Raw genomic sequence first — 21,135 nt, forward strand, 5'->3', positions numbered from 1 at the left:
TGGGCATCCACATGGCTAAAAAGAAGAAAACAATGATAATATATAAACAATTTTTGGATAAATTTATATAATTAGGATAATATATTATGCTAACTGATTCTAGTACTAAACAAGTGATCTAGATTGATAAAATTTTGCAGTTATCTAATTCGAAAACGTTTAGGATCGGTGCAACCTTGGAGTGTCAGTTCCCCAGGCTTTGGATGCCTTGCAGCTTGCATTTTCACCATGCTAGTATTCATCTCGGAGGCTGGTGATCTTTCAACATCCTCGGCTTGCTGGTCTGACTGGACCTTTCTCCGACGCTCATTATGCCCAGCCAACCGATCCCGACAACTTCTTTTGGTACCATCGAACTCTGAAATTTCATGAAACCTGCATTTTACAGTCCAAAAATCACCAAATTGTACAGATAACACACTAGATTGCTTTTGATACTACAAGCTACTGTTCCTTCTCATTGAAATGTCCCTCAGGTTATGCTGAATCAAGCTCCCAATCAGTAGAAACCTGAACTACAAATATTTGTCTCTGAGATTGACTTATCAGCTTACACACAGCAATAGTGACAGACAACTCACAATTGTCTTTGGGCTTGATCTTCCTACGCAGGGGTTTACATCTATACGCCGCAATTGATCGTTGACGATAATCTTTCTTCACACTATAGATATTCAAGACATTGGCATCGATTCTCCAATAAAACTCTCAGTTTCAATCTTCAACAACAATATAAGGAGGTCGGATTGTTTGATATAACAAAGCAATCACCTCAGCAGAAATGATTTCCACCATTGATGTCTCTTTATCAAATGGTGAAAACTAGACCTGCAGGTTCCTATCTAATGTATAAAAGTATGAACAAACTACCCAAAGTTACAAATAAAACAGATGAAACACTTTCACATGGACATCAAGCTCTGGAAAACTCCAAATGAGAAAAATGTAAATGACCATTAAAGTAATCAGCAAAAAAATGAGCAAGGAGTAACCTGCTACACTGCTGGCAGAACCTCTGCCGAATGCCCTTAACCGAAACAAAAGCAGCCTTCGCGTGTCGCTCGCAGACTTTGTGGCGCCGATGATATTGCTTTGCATCTCTCAAATCCGTATCACATTCATCAGCTTGACAACACAAAAGACTACCACCACCATCACCACGGCGGCAGCTTGCAGAGTGCGACTGTATCAAACTCCTCCTCTCAAACCTCTCCCGAGGCACCACCCTTATCATAACCCTCCTCTCCTCTCCTTGCTCTTGCTTTTCCTCATCTTCACTCTCAGCCTCTGACTCTTGCTCTGTTCCGGACTCATCCTCTATCCCTCCTAGTGTTTTAAACGACCCTTTTGCCATTAAAGAAAAGAGCACTAAAAGTGAAAAGCGGTTCTCTTTGTGTTTACCCTTTTTGGGGTTTTAAGGAAGGACTAGATTACGATTAGATTTGCTGAGACTGTGTGGGAATCTTTAGGGTTTGTAAATGTGAGTGGATGCGAAAGAAAGGAACCAACAAGAGCTCCAAAGTAAGGTAAGAAAAGAGAGAAAAAGGACAATGGGATTAATAATATCAGAGAGAGAGAGAGAGAGAGAGAGAGAGAGAGAAGGAGCAGAGACAGAGGTTAGTGTGAGAGAGAGTGACCCACCACGAGACGCAAAATGTCGTGGTCATCAACATAAAAAGTTTGCCTTTCGGGAGGACAATACTTGAATGAATGTTTTTCTCCTTCGTCTTTATCTAGTCAAAAATTTTCGCTTTTTCTCTCCTGCCAACCGCCATCAGCGTTTCTCTCAGAGGAAATAACAAGATTTCCCCTCTCTACTCTCCACCATTTTCATATAGAAAGAAAACAAGAACTATTAGGAGTAATCAAGTAGTGAGATGGTGTGGTGAGGGAGCATGTCAAGAAGGTCTACCGCCAAGGGTTGATGGCAAAACATGAGCGTTTAAACGGTAGAGATCCTAGACACGTAAGCATTTTCGCGTTTGTTCCATGACAAAGTTGGATTTGACAACATTCAACTTTCCCGGAAAATTCTCTGCTGTATCTGGGATCTTGTCCCGGAGGCGATAGCGGAATCGGATACAACACGTCGACGTATTTGGGCTCCCCGTATTGAGATGGACTTCGTTTTTGACTGACTTGTTTTTCGGGTCGTGGACTTGTCCAGATTCTTCTCTCTTTTTTTCGGTTTCTAATGGGCCAAGGACCCAGTTCCTGTTAATGAATCGATAAAAAAGAAAAAAACAATTGCATTTTGCAGTCCAAACCCAAACTGAATCAGAAGTTTCAGAACTCAAAAACCTGAGTCATGATCATAAGTTGCAGTAGTAGGTTGAACACTCATGCTAGTAAGCAGGAGCCAGTGGAAGGGACAGGTTAGTTTCTTCTGCAGCATATACAATTTTCAGCTGGTTGATCGATCCTGGTCATGCCTCAGCTAGCTCTTCAGGCATACTGTTCCATAAGCAAACACATATTGATCCGATCTAGTGTTCAATCATCTCTCCCTATAGTTCCTTGGCGATAAACTTAAGCAAACTTGATATGTTTTACACAGAAAAGCTTAATTTTTATCAAATTATTAGCTTGATCTCGGATGTAGCGATCTATACATCTTTAAATGATTTTTGTGTGCGAAAATTTCATTAGGAAAGGATAAAGATGAACCGATCTTTGGATGGAGAGTCAAAAGACTTGAGATTTTTGGATTGGTTGCTTGGACTTGACGTAACTTCGGAAACGTTCAAAGAAACAGTTGAACATTTGTTTTTTTTTTCCTTAGATTAATTGGATTTGATGTGAAATGGCTTTCTTAAAAAGACAGACTTAAAAACCTGAAAGTAGACAAATAAATAAGTTTTTTTTTAAAAAAACACTTTTTATGCATAAAATATTTATAAATATAATATTTTTTATAATTTTAATTATTTTTAATTAAAAAAAATTAATTTTCAATAAAATTATTTTTAATAAAATCAATTCATATGTTTATAGGTTCATATCGTAAACTGGCTCGTATTTTTAAATAAATAATATTTTATAAAAATGAAAAATCGAGGTTTAATTTTAAAATTTTTAAAAATAAAAAAAATTAAAATTATTTAGAAAGTATTGTTATCATATGTTAAAAATTAACTAAGAATAATTAAAATTATAATAAAAATTATTTCTCACAATTTTTTTCAAATAAATTGACTTTGCAACGTTGAAGCGGCCAACATTTCGGAGAAGAGAAGGAAAACCACACCAATACCCGGACTTGCAATCATGGAAGAATAATTTTGTAAGCTTTAATTACTATGGCATTGGGTAATTGCATTCATTTACACAGTTTAATTAATGTGAAAAAGATTGAACCTTGTTCTTTTGGACCACACGTGAACGACTCCCACGTCTCACAGCCTGTCCGAGTATCTCTCTGCAACATAAAGACAAGGCGAATCGGTTTTGAGTTCAGTTTCACCTGGTAACTTCACTCTCGAGTCTGTCAGCTGGCTCTTCTCTTCCCGACCCGACGACCATGAACCGCTTCTTAAGATCTTCATGGTCCCGATTGCTCCCCGGTGTCAACCGCCTCCCCTCCTCTGCTCAAAGTTATCGCCACTTCTCTCGCTTTGAAGGGGATTCTGAACCCGACTCATGGAAATTAATGGAGGGTCTTGTCCGTTGCCCCGCCAATTGCGTGCCTCTGTCTCCCATAAGCTTCTTGGAGAGAGCAGCCAAGGTTTACAGGGACACAACATCGGTTGTTTATGGTTCTTATAAGTACACCTGGAGTCAAACTCATGAACGTTGTCTCAAGCTCGCTTCTGCTCTGTCCCAGCTGGGGATTTCCCGTGGTGATGTGGTGCGTTGCTCTTTATCTAACATCTTTCTTTCTTTCTTTTTGTTTTTGGTTCCTCTTTATCTTCCCTACAGCTCCAAATCTGTCGACCACCAATCTGCAATTGCTCCCATAATTTATTTTTGTATTATTTTTTAGATCCTGGTCGAGTTTCAGTGCTTTTGGATCGTAATTCAAAGTTGGGTACTGGCTGATTTATTGAAGAGTATGATAATCAATTGGTATATATTGAAAAGATTTTCAATTCTATGTAATTCCATACATAATTTATACAGTATCAACATGCAGAACCAAGCTGGCTAATATACATTTTCGGCTCACTAAGATGATTAACCTTAGCTTTTTCAAAAGAAAAAACAAGTGTTTTGGTTCATTTTACAACTTAATCATTGTTCTTTTGGTTCTTTCTTCTTCTTTTTTTTTAAGTTAGGTATTCTGTCACATTGATGCTGTCTGTGCTAATGAGAATTTGATTGATCAAACAAAAAATTTCATTAATTGACGTATGGTTGGGAAAGAAAGTTGGGGATGTGGGGAAGGAAGTTGGAAAGCAAACTTTTATATATGTTGTTTAAGAATATATAATGCCTCATGGAGGTGCCTTTTTGAACTACATAATCAATTGGGATCTTCATTTTCAGCTCTAAATTGTTTAAGCAGGTTGCGACCCTGGCTCCCAATATCCCAGCAATGTATGAGCTGCATTTTGCTGTTCCAATGGCTGGAGCAGTCCTTTGTACACTTAATGCACGCCTTGACTCAGCCATGGTATCAGTTCTACTGACACATTCAGAAGCTAAGATCGTATTTGTGGACTACAAGTTACTTGACATTGCTCGTGAAGCACTTGATCTTCTTGCTAAAACAAACACAAAACCACCTATCTTGATCTTGATTTGGAAATGGGATGATTCATCTCCAACCAGCTTTGAGCCAGGTGCTTATGAGTATGAAAGTTTTTTAGAGACTGGGCATATTGGATTTGAGATTAGAAGACCGAAAAGTGAATGGGATCCCATTACTGTGAATTATACCTCTGGTACAACATCTAGGCCCAAAGGAGTTGTTTACAGTCACAGGGGAGCCTATCTCAACTCCCTTGCAACTGTTTTCCTACATGGAATGCACTCAATGCCTGTTTATCTATGGACTGTGCCTATGTTTCACTGCAATGGCTGGTGCCTCACTTGGGGGGTTGCAGCGCAGGGTGGCACAAACATATGCCTGAGGAGCGTTTCCCCAAAGGAGATATTTGAAAATATAGTCCTGCACAACGTGACACACATGGGAGGAGCTCCTACAGTCCTCAACATGATTGTGAATTCACGTGTCAGTGATCAAAAGCCACTTTCCCACAAGGTTGAAATAATGACAGGTGGCTCACCACCACCTCCACAGATCCTATTTAAGATGGAAGAGTTGGGTTTTAGTGTAAATCACTTGTATGGCCTCACAGAAACTTATGGTCCAGGTACATACTGCGCATGGAAACCTGAGTGGGATTCCTTGCTTCCTGATGAGCAATCAAAGTTGAAAGCCCGGCAAGGAATGCAACATCTTGGTTTGGAGGAGGTTGATATAAGAGATCCTGTCACCATGGAAAGTGTACCAGCTGATGGTAAAACCATGGGTGAGATTATGTTCAGAGGAAACACTGTAATGAGTGGATACCTTAAAGACTTGCAAGCAACAGAGAAGGCATTTAGTGGTGGATGGTTTCGGAGTGGGGATCTTGCTGTGAAGCATCCAGATGGTTATATAGAAGTAAAGGACCGGCTGAAGGACATCATAATTTCAGGGGGAGAGAATATAAGCACGGTGGAGGTTGAAACAGTTTTGTATGGTCATCCAGCAGTTCTTGAGGCTGCAGTTGTTGCGCGGCCAGATAATCATTGGGGGCAGACACCTTGTGCATTTGTGAAGTTAAAAGAGGGATTTGCTGTCAATGCTCAAGAACTAATCAGGTTTTGCCGAGATCACTTGCCACATTATATGGCTCCCAGAACAGTGATCTTTGCGGAATTGCCAAGAACTTCAACTGGAAAGATACAGAAGTTTATATTGAGAGAAAAAGCAAAGGCCCTGGGCAGCCTGTTTTGAGCAAAATGATAATGTACAGTTTCCTCCAAAACTGGCAAAAAAAAAATTTCTCAAAGTTGCTCATTGTAATTCTCTGGCTCGTTAACTGTAATGTATTTACCATTCACAGATAGCTAAACAAAGCCATATACTGACAGCACAAGCCACGATTTATCCCTGCCATTTGCAAATTTGCAGCAGAGCATACTACTTTGCAGAATTACTTGCTCACACAGTGGCTCGAGCAGGATGTTGATCCAGATTGAGACTGACAATGTAAGGATAGATGACAGAGCCACAGTATAGACGATTTTCTATCTTCATTCCGCTTGTAACCATAGATAATTTGTGATCATGGTAGTGAGCAACTGGTTTTCCTTCCAAATCAACTACAAAGACACCTGCATTTTTCCCCATAGATAGAGGTCCAATGTACTTCTCCATGATCGCCATAACCTTTCGGATGAAAGGATACCTGAATGCTAAATCAAGAGTAGCCGAAGTCTCCTGGCCAATATGTACAACAATGTTTAAATTATCAGTAATTATTAAGAAAAAAAATAGTAGTTCGTATGCAATATGGTAGTAAATAATGGCTCAACCAATTCAAGACTCAAACTGCTGCTAAGTATCTTTCATTGTTGTTCTTACACAAGAAATTATAGCACCACCCAAATTTCACAAATTTCATCCAAAATTAAAAAGAATTAGTATTACCAAGGGCAATCCAATCCAATAGTGGCCATCTCCATCATATCTGATATTATCAGGGAAGCCTGGTAATTGATCAACAAATTTCTCCAGCTGTCCCTGTTGGTTGCCCTGTATGTAATACTTTCTACACCTTCTCCTGCAATTAAGTTGTCAATTTCGGGCAATTAAATCATCAGAATGGCAGCAGGAACCGTTGGTAATAAAGATTACAAGATTAGCCACCAATGCAACATACATTGTTGTTTCACAGAAGATTACAGAATCTTGACGTGGTGATACTGCAACTCCATTAGCAAAGTAAAGATTGCTGACCAACACTCTGGTTTTTTCTGGTAACTGGATCGAAGCTCATAAATCGACCATGAGGCTTACCCTCCAGCATGTCCAGTAAGTGATCATTCGAGTCATATTTGTATGAAGCGTCTGTAAAATATATCATACCATTATCTGCTATATCTACACCGTCTGTAATTTTGAATTTCAGGCCATCAGCCTCATCTGTTAGCAGCTCCACCTCACCATCTCTGCTTATATTCAGCAGTCCCTGTCAACATTATCAATATCTTTTTCAAAATTTGATTTTGATTGCTCCCAGGTCACGTGCTGTCTTAGGAAAGGTAACTTACCTTCAAAGCATCAGCTACGATTATTTCATCATTGTGTCCAAGAGCGACTCCTAGCGGTCTGCCGTAGGTGTTGACCAAAGTTTCCACGGTCGAATCGTTCAACCTGACTCGCTTGATCCACCCATCTAAGCAACCCGTGTAGATGAGCCTTGACTTGGAATCATATGCGATATCCTCTGGTCCCTGCAACTTCCCTGCACCCACGAACTCTGCTCCTTGTAGCATGCCATCGTTGCGCAATGAGGCAGCGATGGGGGCCTGAGCCAATTCGTGGATGGGTATAGGAGCTGGATCGAATGAGTCAAGCTGGTAGGCAAGCACAGCTGCAAGTACAGGAACCATCGTTGACAAAACAAGAGTGAAGGGCCATAGCCGCTTTCTTGGATGAGGAGCAGAAATTCATTCAGAGGTTGAGTCAGGCATCGCAGCGTTGCAGGTTTCTTGACAGATTCTTCTTATCCTTTGGAAACATCAGAACTCGGAAGGGTCAAAAGATTGGAAACATTGGGTTTCCTACCCTCTACGCACGTGGTGACTGTTATTTGTTAATTCACAACTGAAGTATCATATATGCAGAGAAGAAAAGTAAAAGACAATGGAAAAAACAGAGGAACTTGGTTAATATCGATCATCCATTAACTGAGGAAAGATACATTCATATATACATAAAATGCAGGATTAACACTTGTACAAGATCACCAAGTGCTTAACATAATATTAAGGTAAGCATACAATGCTTACACGTTCAAAGGACAGGTATCAGCAGCAAGCAATCTAGGCTATTAAATCAGTACAACGAAGCAAAATGGACACTTGTCCCATTCTTAGTTAAACAAAAACAACACTCTAGCTAGTTTCTATCTCAACAGTGACCACCAATGATTTTGATTTTGATTATTCAAGTCATTTGGTTGCCTTGAGGTCTGTACAGTTGAAAGATTAAACAAAAATGTTTATTTACTATAACTAATGTCCAAACTACATTCAATCAATCGTAATCGGCAACCGATGAAAGTTTGATTAGAAACAGCTCTGGCATCATTGGTTTGAATTCAATGTTGAGTTTTGTGGCTTAAAACTAGTAATCTTTATCAAGTTGAGAAGTGAATGGATACCATTGGCCGGAACAAGATAGAGTTTTGCGGGGTTTGGTACCAAATGTGAAGTATATATGGGTGAAGCTGAGTGATCGACGTAGCAAAGAAATGGTTGGATAGCCACCATTCGTGACCAAATCATTTCCCTGTTTCCTAAAGAAGTTGCTGCCTATGGCGGCTGTCACCCTTTGGAATCGTTGTTTTATTAAGGCCAGATTAATTTGGCCAGATTAATTTGGCCATCCCCTTGGTGATATTCGATGAGGCACGTAAACAATTTCTGACAAGTAATGTTGATGTTTATTTGGCTCTTCGTACACATTATCCTAACTTCTATTTTTTGACGTGACATGTTGTTATTTAATAAATTTTAAAAATTATTTATGAAAAAGGTAATACGGTAGAGGACTGCATACCAAATAAAAGGTTTACTTTAGAGGAGGATAGTTTAATTTATAAAAGTCTTTCAATTGGGGCAAAGAGGTTATTAGTGAATGATATGTTAGGGATGTGCATCATTAGAATGATTTGTTCTTAATAATATTTTAATTTATAAAAAAATAAATTTTAAAAATTAAATTTATATGTCTATAATAAGTTAGTTTACAGGTTCATAACTAAGATTTCCATGTTAATTAGACCATGATTAGATTGAGCATATACATGGGATAAAAAGTGAGAGAAATTAAACAATATTTTTATTGCTTAATTTTTTGTTTCTGAAAGCCAAATCATGAAAGAGTATTTTTTTTTTTTATGATGTAAATGCAAAAGAAATTAAAAATTGAAAATTTGACTATTATATACGATTTTGCTTTGCGCTAATGCTGCATATAACTGTTGTTATTGTGTTCAAGTATTTCGATTTTTGTCCTTTGACCAACATTGATTAAATATATGATTTTTATTTTTATTTTGGATAAAAAACAAAAATAAATAACAAAGGAAAAATAATTAAAATCATCGAGTTTTCCTATGATTGGTGCAATGCATGATGACAGTCAAAAGCCAGGGCCTTCAACCACTGTTTCTGGAGCTACAAATGTCATTGCTGTAAGTCCAATCCCTAGATCTATTTGTGAATATTAAAACATCAAAAGAATGAATTATTTATTACATACCTATTTGATTTACAGAGATAGTCATTGCTCGTAGCAAAAAGATAAAAATTTTATTGATGTGATGATTCTCAATGTGCATATACCGTTAGGTTAGAAGGAGAGAAGGATCTAACCATATATATATATAATAATCAAAACCCTAATATAAATCTCCTCAGTAAAAGTATGCTAGGTCAAAACCTACACAACTACCAAATCACACTAATTCAATTATACGTGCAAAATCTATCATTAATTGATCACTTTAATATTAATTAAACTTTCATAATTTATCTTATAATAAGATTAAATTATCAATTTATTTTGTAAAAATAAAATTATCGATTAATAGAAGCTGACATAATAAAAAAGTTTAACAATTGCAACTTGATATTCTTGGAAAGTTTCCATACAATTCCTCTCTGAACCCTGATTCTTTCACTCACGTTGCAGGTTTTGGATTATTGCAGTCACGTGATGCATTTATTATACAGAACAGAGACTCAGCCCTAGTGAAAGAGACTTGAGACAGAAAAAGAGAACACCCCTCGGGGCCCTTACACTGTATCTAGTTGCATTTTGCTGCAGGAAAAGTACAATTAGAACGACCCTTGTTGCTTCATGGTCAGGACTTGGCTTGCGCCGGGTGTTGGTCCAGATCGAGGCGGATGATGTAGGGTCTGACGAAGGAACCACAGTAGAGATGATTTTTTATCTTAATCCCAGTTGAAACCATGTTTAATTCAACATCTTGATAATGAGCAACTGGTTTTCCTTCCAAATCAACGGCCAACGCCCCACCATTTTTCCCCGTACTAACTCGCCCAACCAACCTCTCCATGATTAACGCTGCCTTCCGGACCAAAGGATATCTGAATGCTAAATCCCAGAGAATTGTATTTTCCTGACACCAATGCACGAGCGAGCCAATCAGGGTGCAATTATTTCATTCTAAACCATGTGCTATGATTCAGGTTGGTAATTTAAACATAGAGTAATCTTAAACTTTTGCTAATAAAGAAAAAAAAAGGGTGATGAAATGAGATGACCATAGAGAAAAAAGCAGCGTTACCGTGACCAATGCAATCCAGTAATGGCCTTCTCCATCATATCTAACGTTATCAGGCATCCCCGGTAAATTATCAATAAATTTTTCCACACGTCCCTTTTTCTTGCCCTGGATGTAATACTTTCTGCACCTCCTCCTGCAAAAAGAGCTGAATCATTAAGGTTTGAATGCTGAGAACAATTTTTTGGGGATAAATACTTAGAGCGATAGCCATACATCGAGGTTTCACAGAAGACTACAGAATCTTGATCAGATGACACCGCAATTCCATTAGGAAAGTAGAGGTCCCTGAGCAGCACTTTGGTTCGTCTGGAAGCAGGATCAAAGCTTAGAAGTCGACCATAGGGCCTGCCCTCCAAAATGTCCCGGGCGAATTCGTGCAGGCTATACTTGTGGGAAGCGTCTGTGAAATAGATCATGCCATCCTCTGCTACATCTACACCATCCGTAATCTTGAACTTCAGTTCCTCGGCTTCATCCGCTAGCAGTTCCATCGCACCATCTTTACTTATATTCAACAGCCCCTGTATGTATAACTCCAAGAATAATTTGAACTCACAACTCCAATAAACGGGAGGAGGAGCATTGGTATACCAGAATTAATTCATGTTTGTGACTCTTGCTAACCTTTTTTTTATCTTTCCAACGAACAATAATTGTTCTGAAATTTATTACTAGTAGTATTCAATCTGTGTCAATTCCCTAAATGTGGACAAGATAAATCCCCGTTTTATGGTCAATATAATACGACAAATTATTTAAATGGTTACAGCTAAGCAAATTGAAAGAGTTCATTTTTTTTTTAAGATTAATTGAAAGAGTTTATTAATAGAAAGATAAGTCACATCAAATTCCAATGAACATGTGATGCATATATGATGATATTGCGAGATTCGTTTATTAATCCTATGCATTAAAAAGATAACTTTAAACATTAAAAATTTCTGTAAAACAATATACACAGTACCAGTTACTATTAAAATTCATCTTGAAGAGTGCTTGATTGTTTATGCAGAAAGAAAAGTAATTGCAACTTGTAAGTAGATCTTCAAAACAACATGGAAATATGGAAATTGTTTCTGCTTTTGAAATTTGATTTCCATCGTCTATGACTGTCAAACCTTATAAGCATCGGCGACGATGACTTCATTGTTGCGTCCCAGAGCGATTCCAAGGGGTCTGCCACCGGTCCTGACCCAGTTCTTGACCACCGTGTCACTGGCGGACTCGTTCAGCCAGACTCGCTTGATCCATCCATCTCCAGAGCCCGTGTAGATGATCTCCGACCTGGAGTCATAGGCAATATCTTCCGGTCCCTGAAACTTCCCCACCCCCAATAACTCCGCCCCTTGCAGCAACCGACCATTACGCAGCAAGGCCGGCTCGGGGGGCGGACTCAGCTCGTGGAGGGGCATAGTAGCCACGTCGAACGAGTCAAGGTGGTAGACAACTATAGCTGCAACTACAGCAAGCATTGCGGTTAAGAAAAGAGCCAAGGGCCATGACCGCTTTGGACCCTCGGGGACTTCGGCTAAGGAAGCAGAGTAATTTGTATCAGGCATTAATATTGTATGAAAAGTGTTACTATGACTAAGCAAAATATGGGTTTGTTAACTCTGATCTTTTCGAAGCTTTCGTCAGGGGCCGGTTGCTCAGGACCCCGACAGGAACAAACTCCAAATAAAGAAGACAAAACACTCGAGAAAGTTGCAGATACTTTTTTCGTGCTGAGCAGTGTGGGTTTGGATAGGGATTGTCGATGGCGTTGGCAATCTGGAATTGTTGCTGGTTGGCTGTCGAGATTAGGATCAGTATTTTTCTTCCCACGCATCAGTAACTAGCTAATCAAGTTGCAGACGTCGATGTTTTTTGTCCTTCCTTAGAAAGATTTCTAGATGAGAGGGTTTTACTTTTATCAATATACCGCTTCTGCACAGGGTCATTTTCCGCAACAACACGTTAATTTGTTTTTCAATCGACTAGGCCAAGAAAGATGTAGGCTGAAGTTTTGAAGGAATCGCATGTGGATTGGGGGAATTATCCGTAGTAAATTCTAGTCCATTTTTGGAAAAGATTGTAAAGTACATAGAAATGGATTGTTAACATCAAACTATAATTGAAAAATATTTATTATATTTTTATCCTGACAAATAGAATTAAAAAAAAAAAGAAAGCCGACTTCAGAATCTCCTCGAGCCTAGAGTTCTGTGGGAGGAGTTTTGCGTCATGTCCAGTTCAAGCGGGTTCGGATAAACTCCCTAGCTACCCACTTGGATGTCTTTTTCATAATTTTGTATCATGTTTCTGATCTTATTCTAGCAATCAAAAACTCTAATCCTTAAATCCATGGCACGCCGTGGCCCAACTCACAATATGTAACAGAAGCCTTCTTTTCTCTTTTTTTTTAGATAGTAACATTCATTTGCTGTAATTTCCTTCAGCAGATGGAATCAACGAGGAGGTTCTCAGCTTCAGTTCTCCACAATCAAAGTAGTTTTCCAGCTTGAAATACATCTCTTAGAGGGAGCATCTGCAGTTTCTTCAATGTCAAGTTTTTGACACTTCAAGCCGACATCCCTGACAAAACAAAAGTTTTGCACATATTTGAAATTCGGGAAAAGTACTTGACTCAGAAATTGATATGATACATCCATTTACATTTACCTTTTTAATGTCTTTCCTGCAAGAAAAACCATGGACCATTCTTTGATGATATCCTGGAAAAGAACAAAATGCAAGTGGTGTTTATCAAAAGATTGGCATGCATGCAGAGAGTCCATCAACGTGTTCATCTCAGAAGCAACGTTATTCTTTTGGAGTTTTTGCAACAAAGTCAGTATCATTTTTCATCCCTGGTGATTCACAACAATTTGATCAGATTCTTATAAAAGTTATACTTACCTGTATTACCTGGATAAATTTGCATGTCTTTTTCAAACATCAACTCAGTTCCAGTCAAAATTTACCTGAGCAATCCAGCTCCTGTGCGCAAGCCCATGAAAAGAGCCAAACCTGTCCAAACCCCTGAAAGACCCATGACAGAAGAAGCAAAGAGCAAAAATGCAGAAGAAACTGCACCGACTACCATCTGCACATTTTGTTATAGATCATATGAGTGGCCAAAGAAAATGCCAAAAAAATGTAAGAGATCATAGAAGTCAGCTTACCATAGAGAAGGCAGCGTATGAGAAGTCTGATATACCGTAATGCAGGCCATCAAAAGTATAAGCCAGAGCAGTTATAGGTAGACTAGAACTGACCAACTGCAGAAAATTCAGATGGATGCCAGTAAGACAAGCATGATGGGCCCAACAGAAGCAGGAATGTATAAGAGCAAAAGCAACCTAAGCAATTCTAGAGAAATACCAACAGCACAGATCTAATAATTCTGAGAACTTCTTTGTCCCTGGTGAACAATGTGGCTAGCGACCCGAAAGAAGCTCCAAGTATGACTGCTAGGGAAATACCAGTAAACAGTCCTGTCTGAAGGAACATATGTGACAGATTAAGGAGACAAAATCAAGCCCACAGAGACAACGGGAAAACAGAAATTACTTTTAAGTCTGAATGATCATTAACTAATTAAAGATATTGTAAGATCATTAAATGTTTGTCACCTTCAAGGTACAATAAGTAATCTCTTTCACTCTGGCATAGTCCCCTTTAGCTAAAGAACTTGCAATAAGAGCCTATGAAAGAAGAATCAAAGTAAACCACATAGTGTTAGATTATGTACTTGCATCACAACAGAAGAAGATATAAACAAAAACTACTAGGAAAGAAAAGTCAAATGATAAAACTAAGAAGACTCCTGGTTTAATCCCCAAATAACATAAATCCTAATGTCAGGCAAACCATATAATTTGTTAGAACATTGATCCATTCCTTGAAAAATGCTGTGCATAAAACACCAATGATATTACCAGAAAAATAACATTGCATAATTCAGAAAACGTTATTTTCTGCAGATATGAATGTTATAGGTGCTTGGCCATGCATAATGATAATCATAATAGTAATAACAAATTAAATAGAGAAAGAAAGGTAGCAAGATTTCAAATTTTTTATCACCTGACCGGAAGCGGCTTGTGCATCAAAAAGCAAAGAAACAGATAACCACACTTGCAAACATATTTGATGGGCTGCCAAGGCTAATGGTCCTAGACGAGCAGCCATTGATGTGCTTAAAGTTATAGTCATGACAGAAACAAGAGTTCTTCCCAGAAGAAAACCACCTAAAAGTAGAGTATTCATATTAAAACATAGTAACACAAAAAAATTGTTCAAAAGTGGCAAAGCGTCTTTTGTTTGTTGAGCTTTGACATTCATCTTGCCAATGTCAGAAAGTATCCACACCCAGAGAAAACATGATGGGTAGCTGTTTGATTTTAGATTTTAACAGGAAAAAAAAATATAAAAAGTAAACAGTAGCAGGGCTTGGTTTATATAGCTGTTTTATGTACCCAACTTCCTGCGTTTATTAAAAAATCCACGGATGTGAGCTCATTGTGGAAAGTGGTTTTTAAAGCTTGTATCTGTGTATGACAGATTAAAATTGACTGGAACATGGCAGGAATTGTAAAACACGATCCAGCAGATTGTTGATCATGGGAATCAACATTAAAGTGTTCTCTAGACTAGATAGGAGAAACACTCACCAGATTTTAGGTAACCACCAAATTGCAAATTCTTGATGCCAGGAAGCAATAAAACAGTCCTCTTATTAAGATGCCAAATCATCAAAATAGCAACAATATATCTGAAAATTTGAAGAAGATTGTGATTATTTGTTCATGTGGGAAGCATCGAAGCCATAGAAGGGAAAATGCAAACAGGGAAGAAAAAGACATACTGAGACAAAACAGTAGAAATGGCAGCACCAGTTACACCAAGCCCATAAGAATACATGAGTATGGGAAATAAGAAAATAGCTGACAAATTTCCAAGTCCTGCAAATTAATCATCAAGATGCATAATTATTTTCTTCTTTTGAGTGGATCAGGGTTGGTTAGTAACTGAAGTATAGACTAGTGAAGATGGAATAGCCACCTCTTTCTAATTATTTGTTGTTTTAGTATTTCCTAATGATGACATGAACATGCTGTCGTAGTGATAAGAAACCTGAATAATATTCTTATCTCCAAGACATTTGCAGAAGGTAGATTGAAAGCTTGCCTAGACATAAAACTGGAGTTTTGGTATCCTTAAAACCACGGAAGATGCCCTGAATTGCCAGAGAAACCACAACTGCAGGTGCTCCAATTGCCCTAACTGACAAGAATTTTTGTGCCGGAATGTACATGGGTGAAGCCTGTCCAGAAATTGGGTTTGAATGCTTTCTTAAATGGAAAATGATGCACATAGAAAATGAAGTAAAATAAAATTTAAGATTACTAATGAAGCCTGTCCAATCTATTAGGTATGCCATAACTAATTAGTATAGCTTACTGATGATAGGCCCATTATATTAACGAACACTGCAGATCCCATGTACATAGCTGAAGCCTCAAAAATACCTATGGCTAACGCCAAAAGTAAAGCCGTAGACACAGAGGGAAGAAACTGTCTTTCGGCTGATTCATCTGAAAGTTCATGGCCAAAAGGATGATTACATGCAAAATGATCAGTATGTTTTGATTGAGTTTGATAGGAACATGCTTTTTTTTCTCAATATCAGTATAGTTTCACCTGAAGCAAATTCCTTCCTGGTTTTTGAGATGTCTTCAGCCACAAATGATGTTGCAACACTAAGAAGAGGAATATTGAAAACCTTTGAGATGATGTTGAATATTGTTATGGAAACAGCCGCTGATGCTAACTGGTAAGCACCTTTGCATTAATCAGAATCATAAGACTTTATGGAATGTTAGAACAAGAAGACAGTATATGCAATATTAAATTTGTATTACAAGGAAATAAACATTGACAGAAGGAAACGGGAAATAAACAAAGGGAATAAAGTATCCTAAATTCTTGTTGACCGGACAGCAAGCATCACCTAAAAAAAGCTCATTTTCTCACAGTAAATAAGCTGTTCTGAACTCAAAACCGGTGTTTACAGTCAACAACGTAAGCAAAGAATAGCAGGATCATACTAACAGTTAAACAGATAAGGATGCAGATCCTCCAGAAGCTCTGCATAAATGTGAGTGAGATACACCACAACAAATTTCAGCAAACCATAATAAGGCATGGTAAAATTTTGGAGGATGAAAAAGAAACAAAAGTTAAGGATATATCATACCCAATCTTCCAATGAAAGCTGTTTCCATTAGTTGCGCTAAAGGCTCAATAGCTTGTCCTACAATGGCTGGTAATGCAAGCATTATAAGTTCGGTTTGGACACTTTGAAGGCTTGATTGACTGGTCAAGGGTGTCCTGGTTGAGTCTCTGAGACATGAATCAGATTTTCAATAAATGAAATGCAAAATTTTGTCCTTTAAGAAACAGAACCAAAATTGAAATAGTTGCATTAATTAAGTTGAATCACCTACAAATAAGTTGCCCTACCAAACTTATCTTCTTGATATATTATACAAATGGAAAGTGTACAATGGAAGAAAAGGAAGGTGAATTGACAAGAAGAGTAGTTTATCTTACAGGATTCCATCAGTTACCACACTTGCATCATTGGAATCTGATCTCTTGCGAATACTAGAGGAACTCAAGCTAATATGATCTGAAGTATGCTGATCACCTGTTGAGCCACAACACTTGATAGCATTGTTGAAGCTCAGTCTCCTCCTCCTATATGTTAGCAGAAAAGAACAACTCCAGCGTGCTTTCATAGCATTTTTACTTTCCCCTCTTCCAAAGTTTCTTTCAGTAATTCTACAGGGGAGTCTACCCTTGAACTGACTAATTGTCATGTTGATGGTGAATGACTCTTTTAGAATGAATTTCGGTGTAAGATCCCAAGCAATCTGTGATATTGATTATAATGACAAACAGTAATTCAAGATTCCCACCATAATTCAGATAACATTCTGCTTCATCCAAGGTAAAGTTGGTTTCTTAGTAGCATCATTATGACCAATGCATTTCAAATTTGTCAACACTTGCTTTCATTGCAGATAAAACTCTCTAAAGAGAGGAGATAACACTAGCCAAAGGATTAATTGTAATTGCAACGGTTTGCAAAATGCTAAAAAATAGCTCAACTGAATCAGCTATAAAAAATTGTAACTTAATTTAGCAGAAATTTCATTAAAACTTGAAAGCTATATAGCAGATATGTACTCCATCCTGTTTCCTGGCAAGCAGATATATCATAATTTGATGACAAAAACCCAGTAACAAGAAGAGTTCCAATTTCTGGCTTGAGTAAAAATTTAGATTAGGCATATTTGACAAGACCCAAGGCACTGGAAATAATGCAACAAGAAAGCATCGTTTTCTGTTTGTTTTTCCCACTTTGCTATCCTCCGTTTTCTAAGCAAACAAAGAGACAATTTGCTGAGAATTCAACAAGGCAGCAGGACGCAATGCTTACCTGAGGGTGCCTGAGGAGATGAAAGGCAGAAACAGAATTGGGTAGCTATAGCTTAGTAGGCTCACTAAGAGGAGCAAAGAATCTGCAGTCTGCTGCACGACATGCAACGGCTGGTGGAGATTCTGACGGCAATAATTAGCTTTGTTCGACTTGATTGATCTGTCTTTCTAATATCTAAAATTTGAACACAAACATCTCATGTGATGTTATTCAGTGTCAACGAAGTACACGGGATCACATGGATGCTGAGTTTCACCGCCTCTGTCTAACCACCCATTTGTCCAAAGAAAAAAAAAAGACATGGAAACTTCCAAAGATTTCTGTGACGAATATTCCAACTCGAATTACCACTTTGTCGCAATGCTGGTGCTTTGGACCAGGTCATAATCCATGCAGCCGATTGAAATGAACTTAATTTTATTTATGTAAATTGTGAGGATGAATAAGAACATAATGTTAATTATGCAAGAAATTTAAAGCCCTGGCAAGAGAGATGCTTTCAGGAAATTAACGAATAGAATCCAACAACCTGAAGCCTGAGGAAGACTGGAGCCCTGCTCTCAATGGAAAGACCCACAGTTTCAGAAACTCATACGAAGGCTGGCATCCTTTCAGATTGTTTTGCCTTTAACTTATCGCCCTTGAAATCTCCATACTTTCTCCATACAGGGTCCTACAGAGATTGATGATTTGTTGTTTTCTTCTCTGTTTTCATAGGTGACGTGCTATCTTCTTTTTTTTCTCAGTCAAAAGAAATTTGTATTAAAATCACTGAAACTACAGTGTAAAGATCATCCCATATCAAGATAAGGATATGTAATCAAGGTGCAAGCCTAGTGGTCGTCAGTGCCATTAAACAAAAGATTCCTCCATTGGTGCTTAGTACCGTAACACAATGCAAAAGTCATAAATAAATCAAAATATTAACATAAGACAAAAGGCAGCAGCTCAGCCCAACTAAAGCCAGGGCCGGCCCTTGGGTGAAGCCACCAAGCAAGTGAAGGCTTTAGGCCTCCATTTTGAAAATATATATAATTTTATAATATAATTTATTATATTAAAAATATATAAAAAATAATTAATAAAATTATTTTTTTATTTTTTTAATTATATATTTAATAAATTTTAATTTTCTATCACTTTTTAATTTATAAAATGTTATATTATTTTTAATCAACTAACGGTTATATGTATTTAATAATCTTTAACAATTATTTTTTTCTCACTTATTTCTCTTATTTTCAATTAACATATTTAATGATTTCTAATAACTATTTTTTTTCTATATATAAAACTAATTATTTTTACTCAATGTATAATATCTACTTTTGAATTCTTCTTTTCTCATTTGCTCTTTCTTCATTCTTTTTTTAACTTCAATTTTTCTCCAAAGCATGCACAAGAAGTCTGTTATATTATTATCTTCATAAAATCGTGAGTCTCATTTATGGTTTGCAATAAGCATTCAACAATTAGATACTATTGTTATAATATTTACAGATTTTTTTACTTTAATTTAGAATTTATATTATATTATTATATTACTTTTATTTTATGTTATAGTTGATTTATTTAAATTAAAAATTCTTATTGTTGATTTTTTATTAGCCATTTAAAAAATATAAAAATTTCACATCTCAAAAAGTTAGAAGAATAAAAATTTAATAATTTTTTAATTTCAATAAAAGAATGCCTCATTGAATATTTTGTTTTAGGTCTTTGAACTTATTGAGTCGCCCTTGATTAAAGCATCAAAAGTTACCACTATGTTGAGAACATCGTATTTCTGTCAACTCCAAACTTTATTAGGGAATCTGCAAAATAATTACTTTCTCGTAATGTATGGAAAAAAGATACCATGCCTAGTGAAAGGACAAGTGCATTGATTTCATTAAATATATACCACTTGTCCCAAGGCCTTGTATCAATGTTGTTCACCTACGATAAAGAATTCTTGGAGTTAGACTCAATAATTAACTTAGAACTTGCAAAACAGGTGCCGGAGAAAAGACGCAGTGCATGAAGAATGGCCATAAGCTTTGCAAAGTTAGAGTCTTGGATGCTAAGTGGGCCAAAGAAAACACCCACCACATCATCAAAGTTGTGTAGGATTCCACCACATCTTGCTGGGGCTCGGTTTACCCCTTGCTGAGCCAGCTACATTGAATTTAAACTCACCTTTAGATAAGGGTATCCAAGAGACCCCTAGTTGTGAGTGAATGAGGGATCGTCTAATAGATGTATTTCGGGGTTCTGACCATCAGCCGATATCATCAACTGCATCAATGCCTTCATATGTGCGCACCCAAAGCATATAATTCATTTTAATAAGAAAAAATATTTCAAACCCATCCCATACTATGCTGTTAAAAACCGACTCATTACGAGTCAACCACAAAAACCAAAACATGGCACCACAAACTATCATCCACCGCTTGTGTGTGTCGTTTGCCAAAACACAAAGCACAATCAGCCCAAGATTGTAAAAAGGATGATAAAGTACAAGGTGAAGACCATGACTTCCCTCACTGTTGAAGATGTCTCCAACTCATAACCACACCAAGTGTAGCATAGTTGTTTCGAGCTAAAGTCCACCCCCTTCAAAAAAAGGAAGGCTTTGGAAGGGATCGAGTCAAGAGAAACGTGATGTTGCTATTTGCCCTTGCCCAAGTTAGCATCCTAGTCCATACTTGGACCCTACATGTAATTTCATTGACCTCTGCTTGCCTAAGATATAGTTTTCCATATGTTAATTTATACTAACAATTTTTTTTTTTTTTATGATTCATATGTAACAAATTAGAACAAAGTTAACAAAAATCAACTAAATTAAGAGGTTTCTTTTTAGTATTTAGCTCAATCACTTCATTTGCAATCAATATTGTCTTTACCTGACCTATTGTTCTACCAACTAATCCTATTAATATAGTTGACTCATATATGGAAAATTGTTTTTATTATAATATCAAGGAAGAAGATATTTATATTAAAGTATACATTCAGTGAATCAACCTCAAAATAATTAATGAATCTACACAATTTGTTTAGTGGGGTATGCTCATTGAGGAAAAGATCTTGCTCATAATATTTCAAAAACAAATGTTACTCATAATA

General features: G+C 37.2%; 5 protein-coding genes across 9 annotated transcripts; 1 reads left to right on the forward strand and 4 right to left on the reverse strand.

Moving 5' to 3' along the window:
* Positions 1-18: 18 nt before the first annotated feature.
* LOC18610665 (uncharacterized) lies at positions 19-2,555 on the reverse strand. The gene is made up of 3 exons (XM_007046478.3): positions 2,302-2,555; positions 993-2,214; positions 19-375 (listed from the first exon to the last, which is right to left on the reverse strand). Exons 2-3 carry the CDS (start codon positions 1,352-1,354, stop codon positions 141-143), a joined length of 597 nt encoding a protein of 198 aa, XP_007046540.2. The 5' UTR covers positions 1,355-2,214; positions 2,302-2,555; the 3' UTR covers positions 19-140.
* An 807-nt stretch (positions 2,556-3,362) lies between these two features.
* On the forward strand, positions 3,363-6,013 carry LOC18610666 (isovalerate--CoA ligase AAE2). Its single transcript, XM_018124803.2, has 2 exons — positions 3,363-3,847; positions 4,505-6,013. Exons 1-2 carry the CDS (start codon positions 3,521-3,523, stop codon positions 5,942-5,944), a joined length of 1,767 nt encoding a protein of 588 aa, XP_017980292.2. The 5' UTR covers positions 3,363-3,520; the 3' UTR covers positions 5,945-6,013.
* On the reverse strand, positions 5,977-8,167 carry LOC18610667 (protein STRICTOSIDINE SYNTHASE-LIKE 5-like). The gene is given in 5 exon segments (XM_007046480.3): positions 5,977-6,430; positions 6,641-6,773; positions 6,873-6,964; positions 6,966-7,181; positions 7,264-8,167. Coding segments are annotated over 5 exon segments (1,062 nt in total). The 5' UTR covers positions 7,606-8,167; the 3' UTR covers positions 5,977-6,151.
* Positions 8,168-9,821: 1,654 nt separating this feature from the next.
* Positions 9,822-12,408, reverse strand: LOC18610668 (protein STRICTOSIDINE SYNTHASE-LIKE 5-like). The gene is made up of 4 exons (XM_018126632.2): positions 11,651-12,408; positions 10,746-11,053; positions 10,533-10,665; positions 9,822-10,364 (listed from the first exon to the last, which is right to left on the reverse strand). Exons 1-4 carry the CDS (start codon positions 12,089-12,091, stop codon positions 10,086-10,088), a joined length of 1,161 nt encoding a protein of 386 aa, XP_017982121.2. The 5' UTR covers positions 12,092-12,408; the 3' UTR covers positions 9,822-10,085.
* Positions 12,409-12,623: 215 nt separating this feature from the next.
* LOC18610670 (protein DETOXIFICATION 45, chloroplastic-like) lies at positions 12,624-18,895 on the reverse strand. Of its 5 annotated transcripts, none has more exons than XR_001929182.2 (16): positions 18,022-18,895; positions 17,130-17,452; positions 16,774-16,919; positions 16,629-16,664; positions 16,218-16,358; positions 15,978-16,111; positions 15,705-15,840; positions 15,382-15,478; positions 15,188-15,288; positions 14,601-14,764; positions 14,147-14,218; positions 13,896-14,012; positions 13,697-13,792; positions 13,496-13,617; positions 13,194-13,381; positions 12,624-13,106 (listed from the first exon to the last, which is right to left on the reverse strand). XR_001929182.2 is itself a non-coding variant. In XM_018126619.2 (16 exons), the coding sequence occupies exons 2-15, from the start codon at positions 17,396-17,398 to the stop codon at positions 13,198-13,200; spliced, it is 1,680 nt and encodes a 559-aa protein (XP_017982108.2). In that variant the 5' UTR covers positions 17,399-17,452; positions 18,022-18,895; the 3' UTR covers positions 12,624-13,106; positions 13,194-13,197. The 5 variants fall into 5 exon arrangements, 2 of the variants coding, with proteins under 2 accessions (XP_017982108.2, XP_007046545.3); XR_001929183.2 differs by having other exon boundaries at positions 13,194-13,246; positions 13,431-13,617; XM_018126619.2 differs by having other exon boundaries at positions 13,194-13,246.
* Positions 18,896-21,135: the final 2,240 nt, after the last annotated feature.

Source organism: Theobroma cacao, chromosome 1 (assembly GCF_053813885.1).
Source record: "Theobroma cacao isolate CCN51 chromosome 1, ASM5381388v1, whole genome shotgun sequence".
NCBI classification, from domain to species: Eukaryota; Viridiplantae; Streptophyta; class Magnoliopsida; order Malvales; family Malvaceae; genus Theobroma; species Theobroma cacao.

Coding starts and splice junctions, on each gene's coding strand:
- LOC18610665 (XM_007046478.3), bottom strand. CDS start 1,354: ATGGCAAAAGGGTCGTTTAAAACACTAGGAGGGATAGAGGATGAGTCC. Junction 376..992: donor TTCTGCCAGCAGTGTAGCAG/GTTACTCCTTGC, acceptor TGTAAAATGCAG/GTTTCATGAAATTTCAGAGT.
- LOC18610666 (XM_018124803.2), top strand. CDS start 3,521: ATGAACCGCTTCTTAAGATCTTCATGGTCCCGATTGCTCCCCGGTGTC. Junction 3,848..4,504: donor GGATTTCCCGTGGTGATGTG/GTGCGTTGCTCT, acceptor TTGTTTAAGCAG/GTTGCGACCCTGGCTCCCAA.
- LOC18610668 (XM_018126632.2), bottom strand. CDS start 12,091: ATGCCTGATACAAATTACTCTGCTTCCTTAGCCGAAGTCCCCGAGGGT. Junction 11,054..11,650: donor TCGTCGCCGATGCTTATAAG/GTTTGACAGTCA, acceptor TTATACATACAG/GGGCTGTTGAATATAAGTAA. Junction 10,666..10,745: donor GTCTTCTGTGAAACCTCGAT/GTATGGCTATCG, acceptor CTCTTTTTGCAG/GAGGAGGTGCAGAAAGTATT.
- LOC18610670 (XM_018126619.2), bottom strand. CDS start 17,398: ATGACAATTAGTCAGTTCAAGGGTAGACTCCCCTGTAGAATTACTGAA. Junction 13,793..13,895: donor TTATTAGATCTGTGCTGTTG/GTATTTCTCTAG, acceptor AATTTTCTGCAG/TTGGTCAGTTCTAGTCTACC. Junction 13,618..13,696: donor CATACGCTGCCTTCTCTATG/GTAAGCTGACTT, acceptor CAAAATGTGCAG/ATGGTAGTCGGTGCAGTTTC.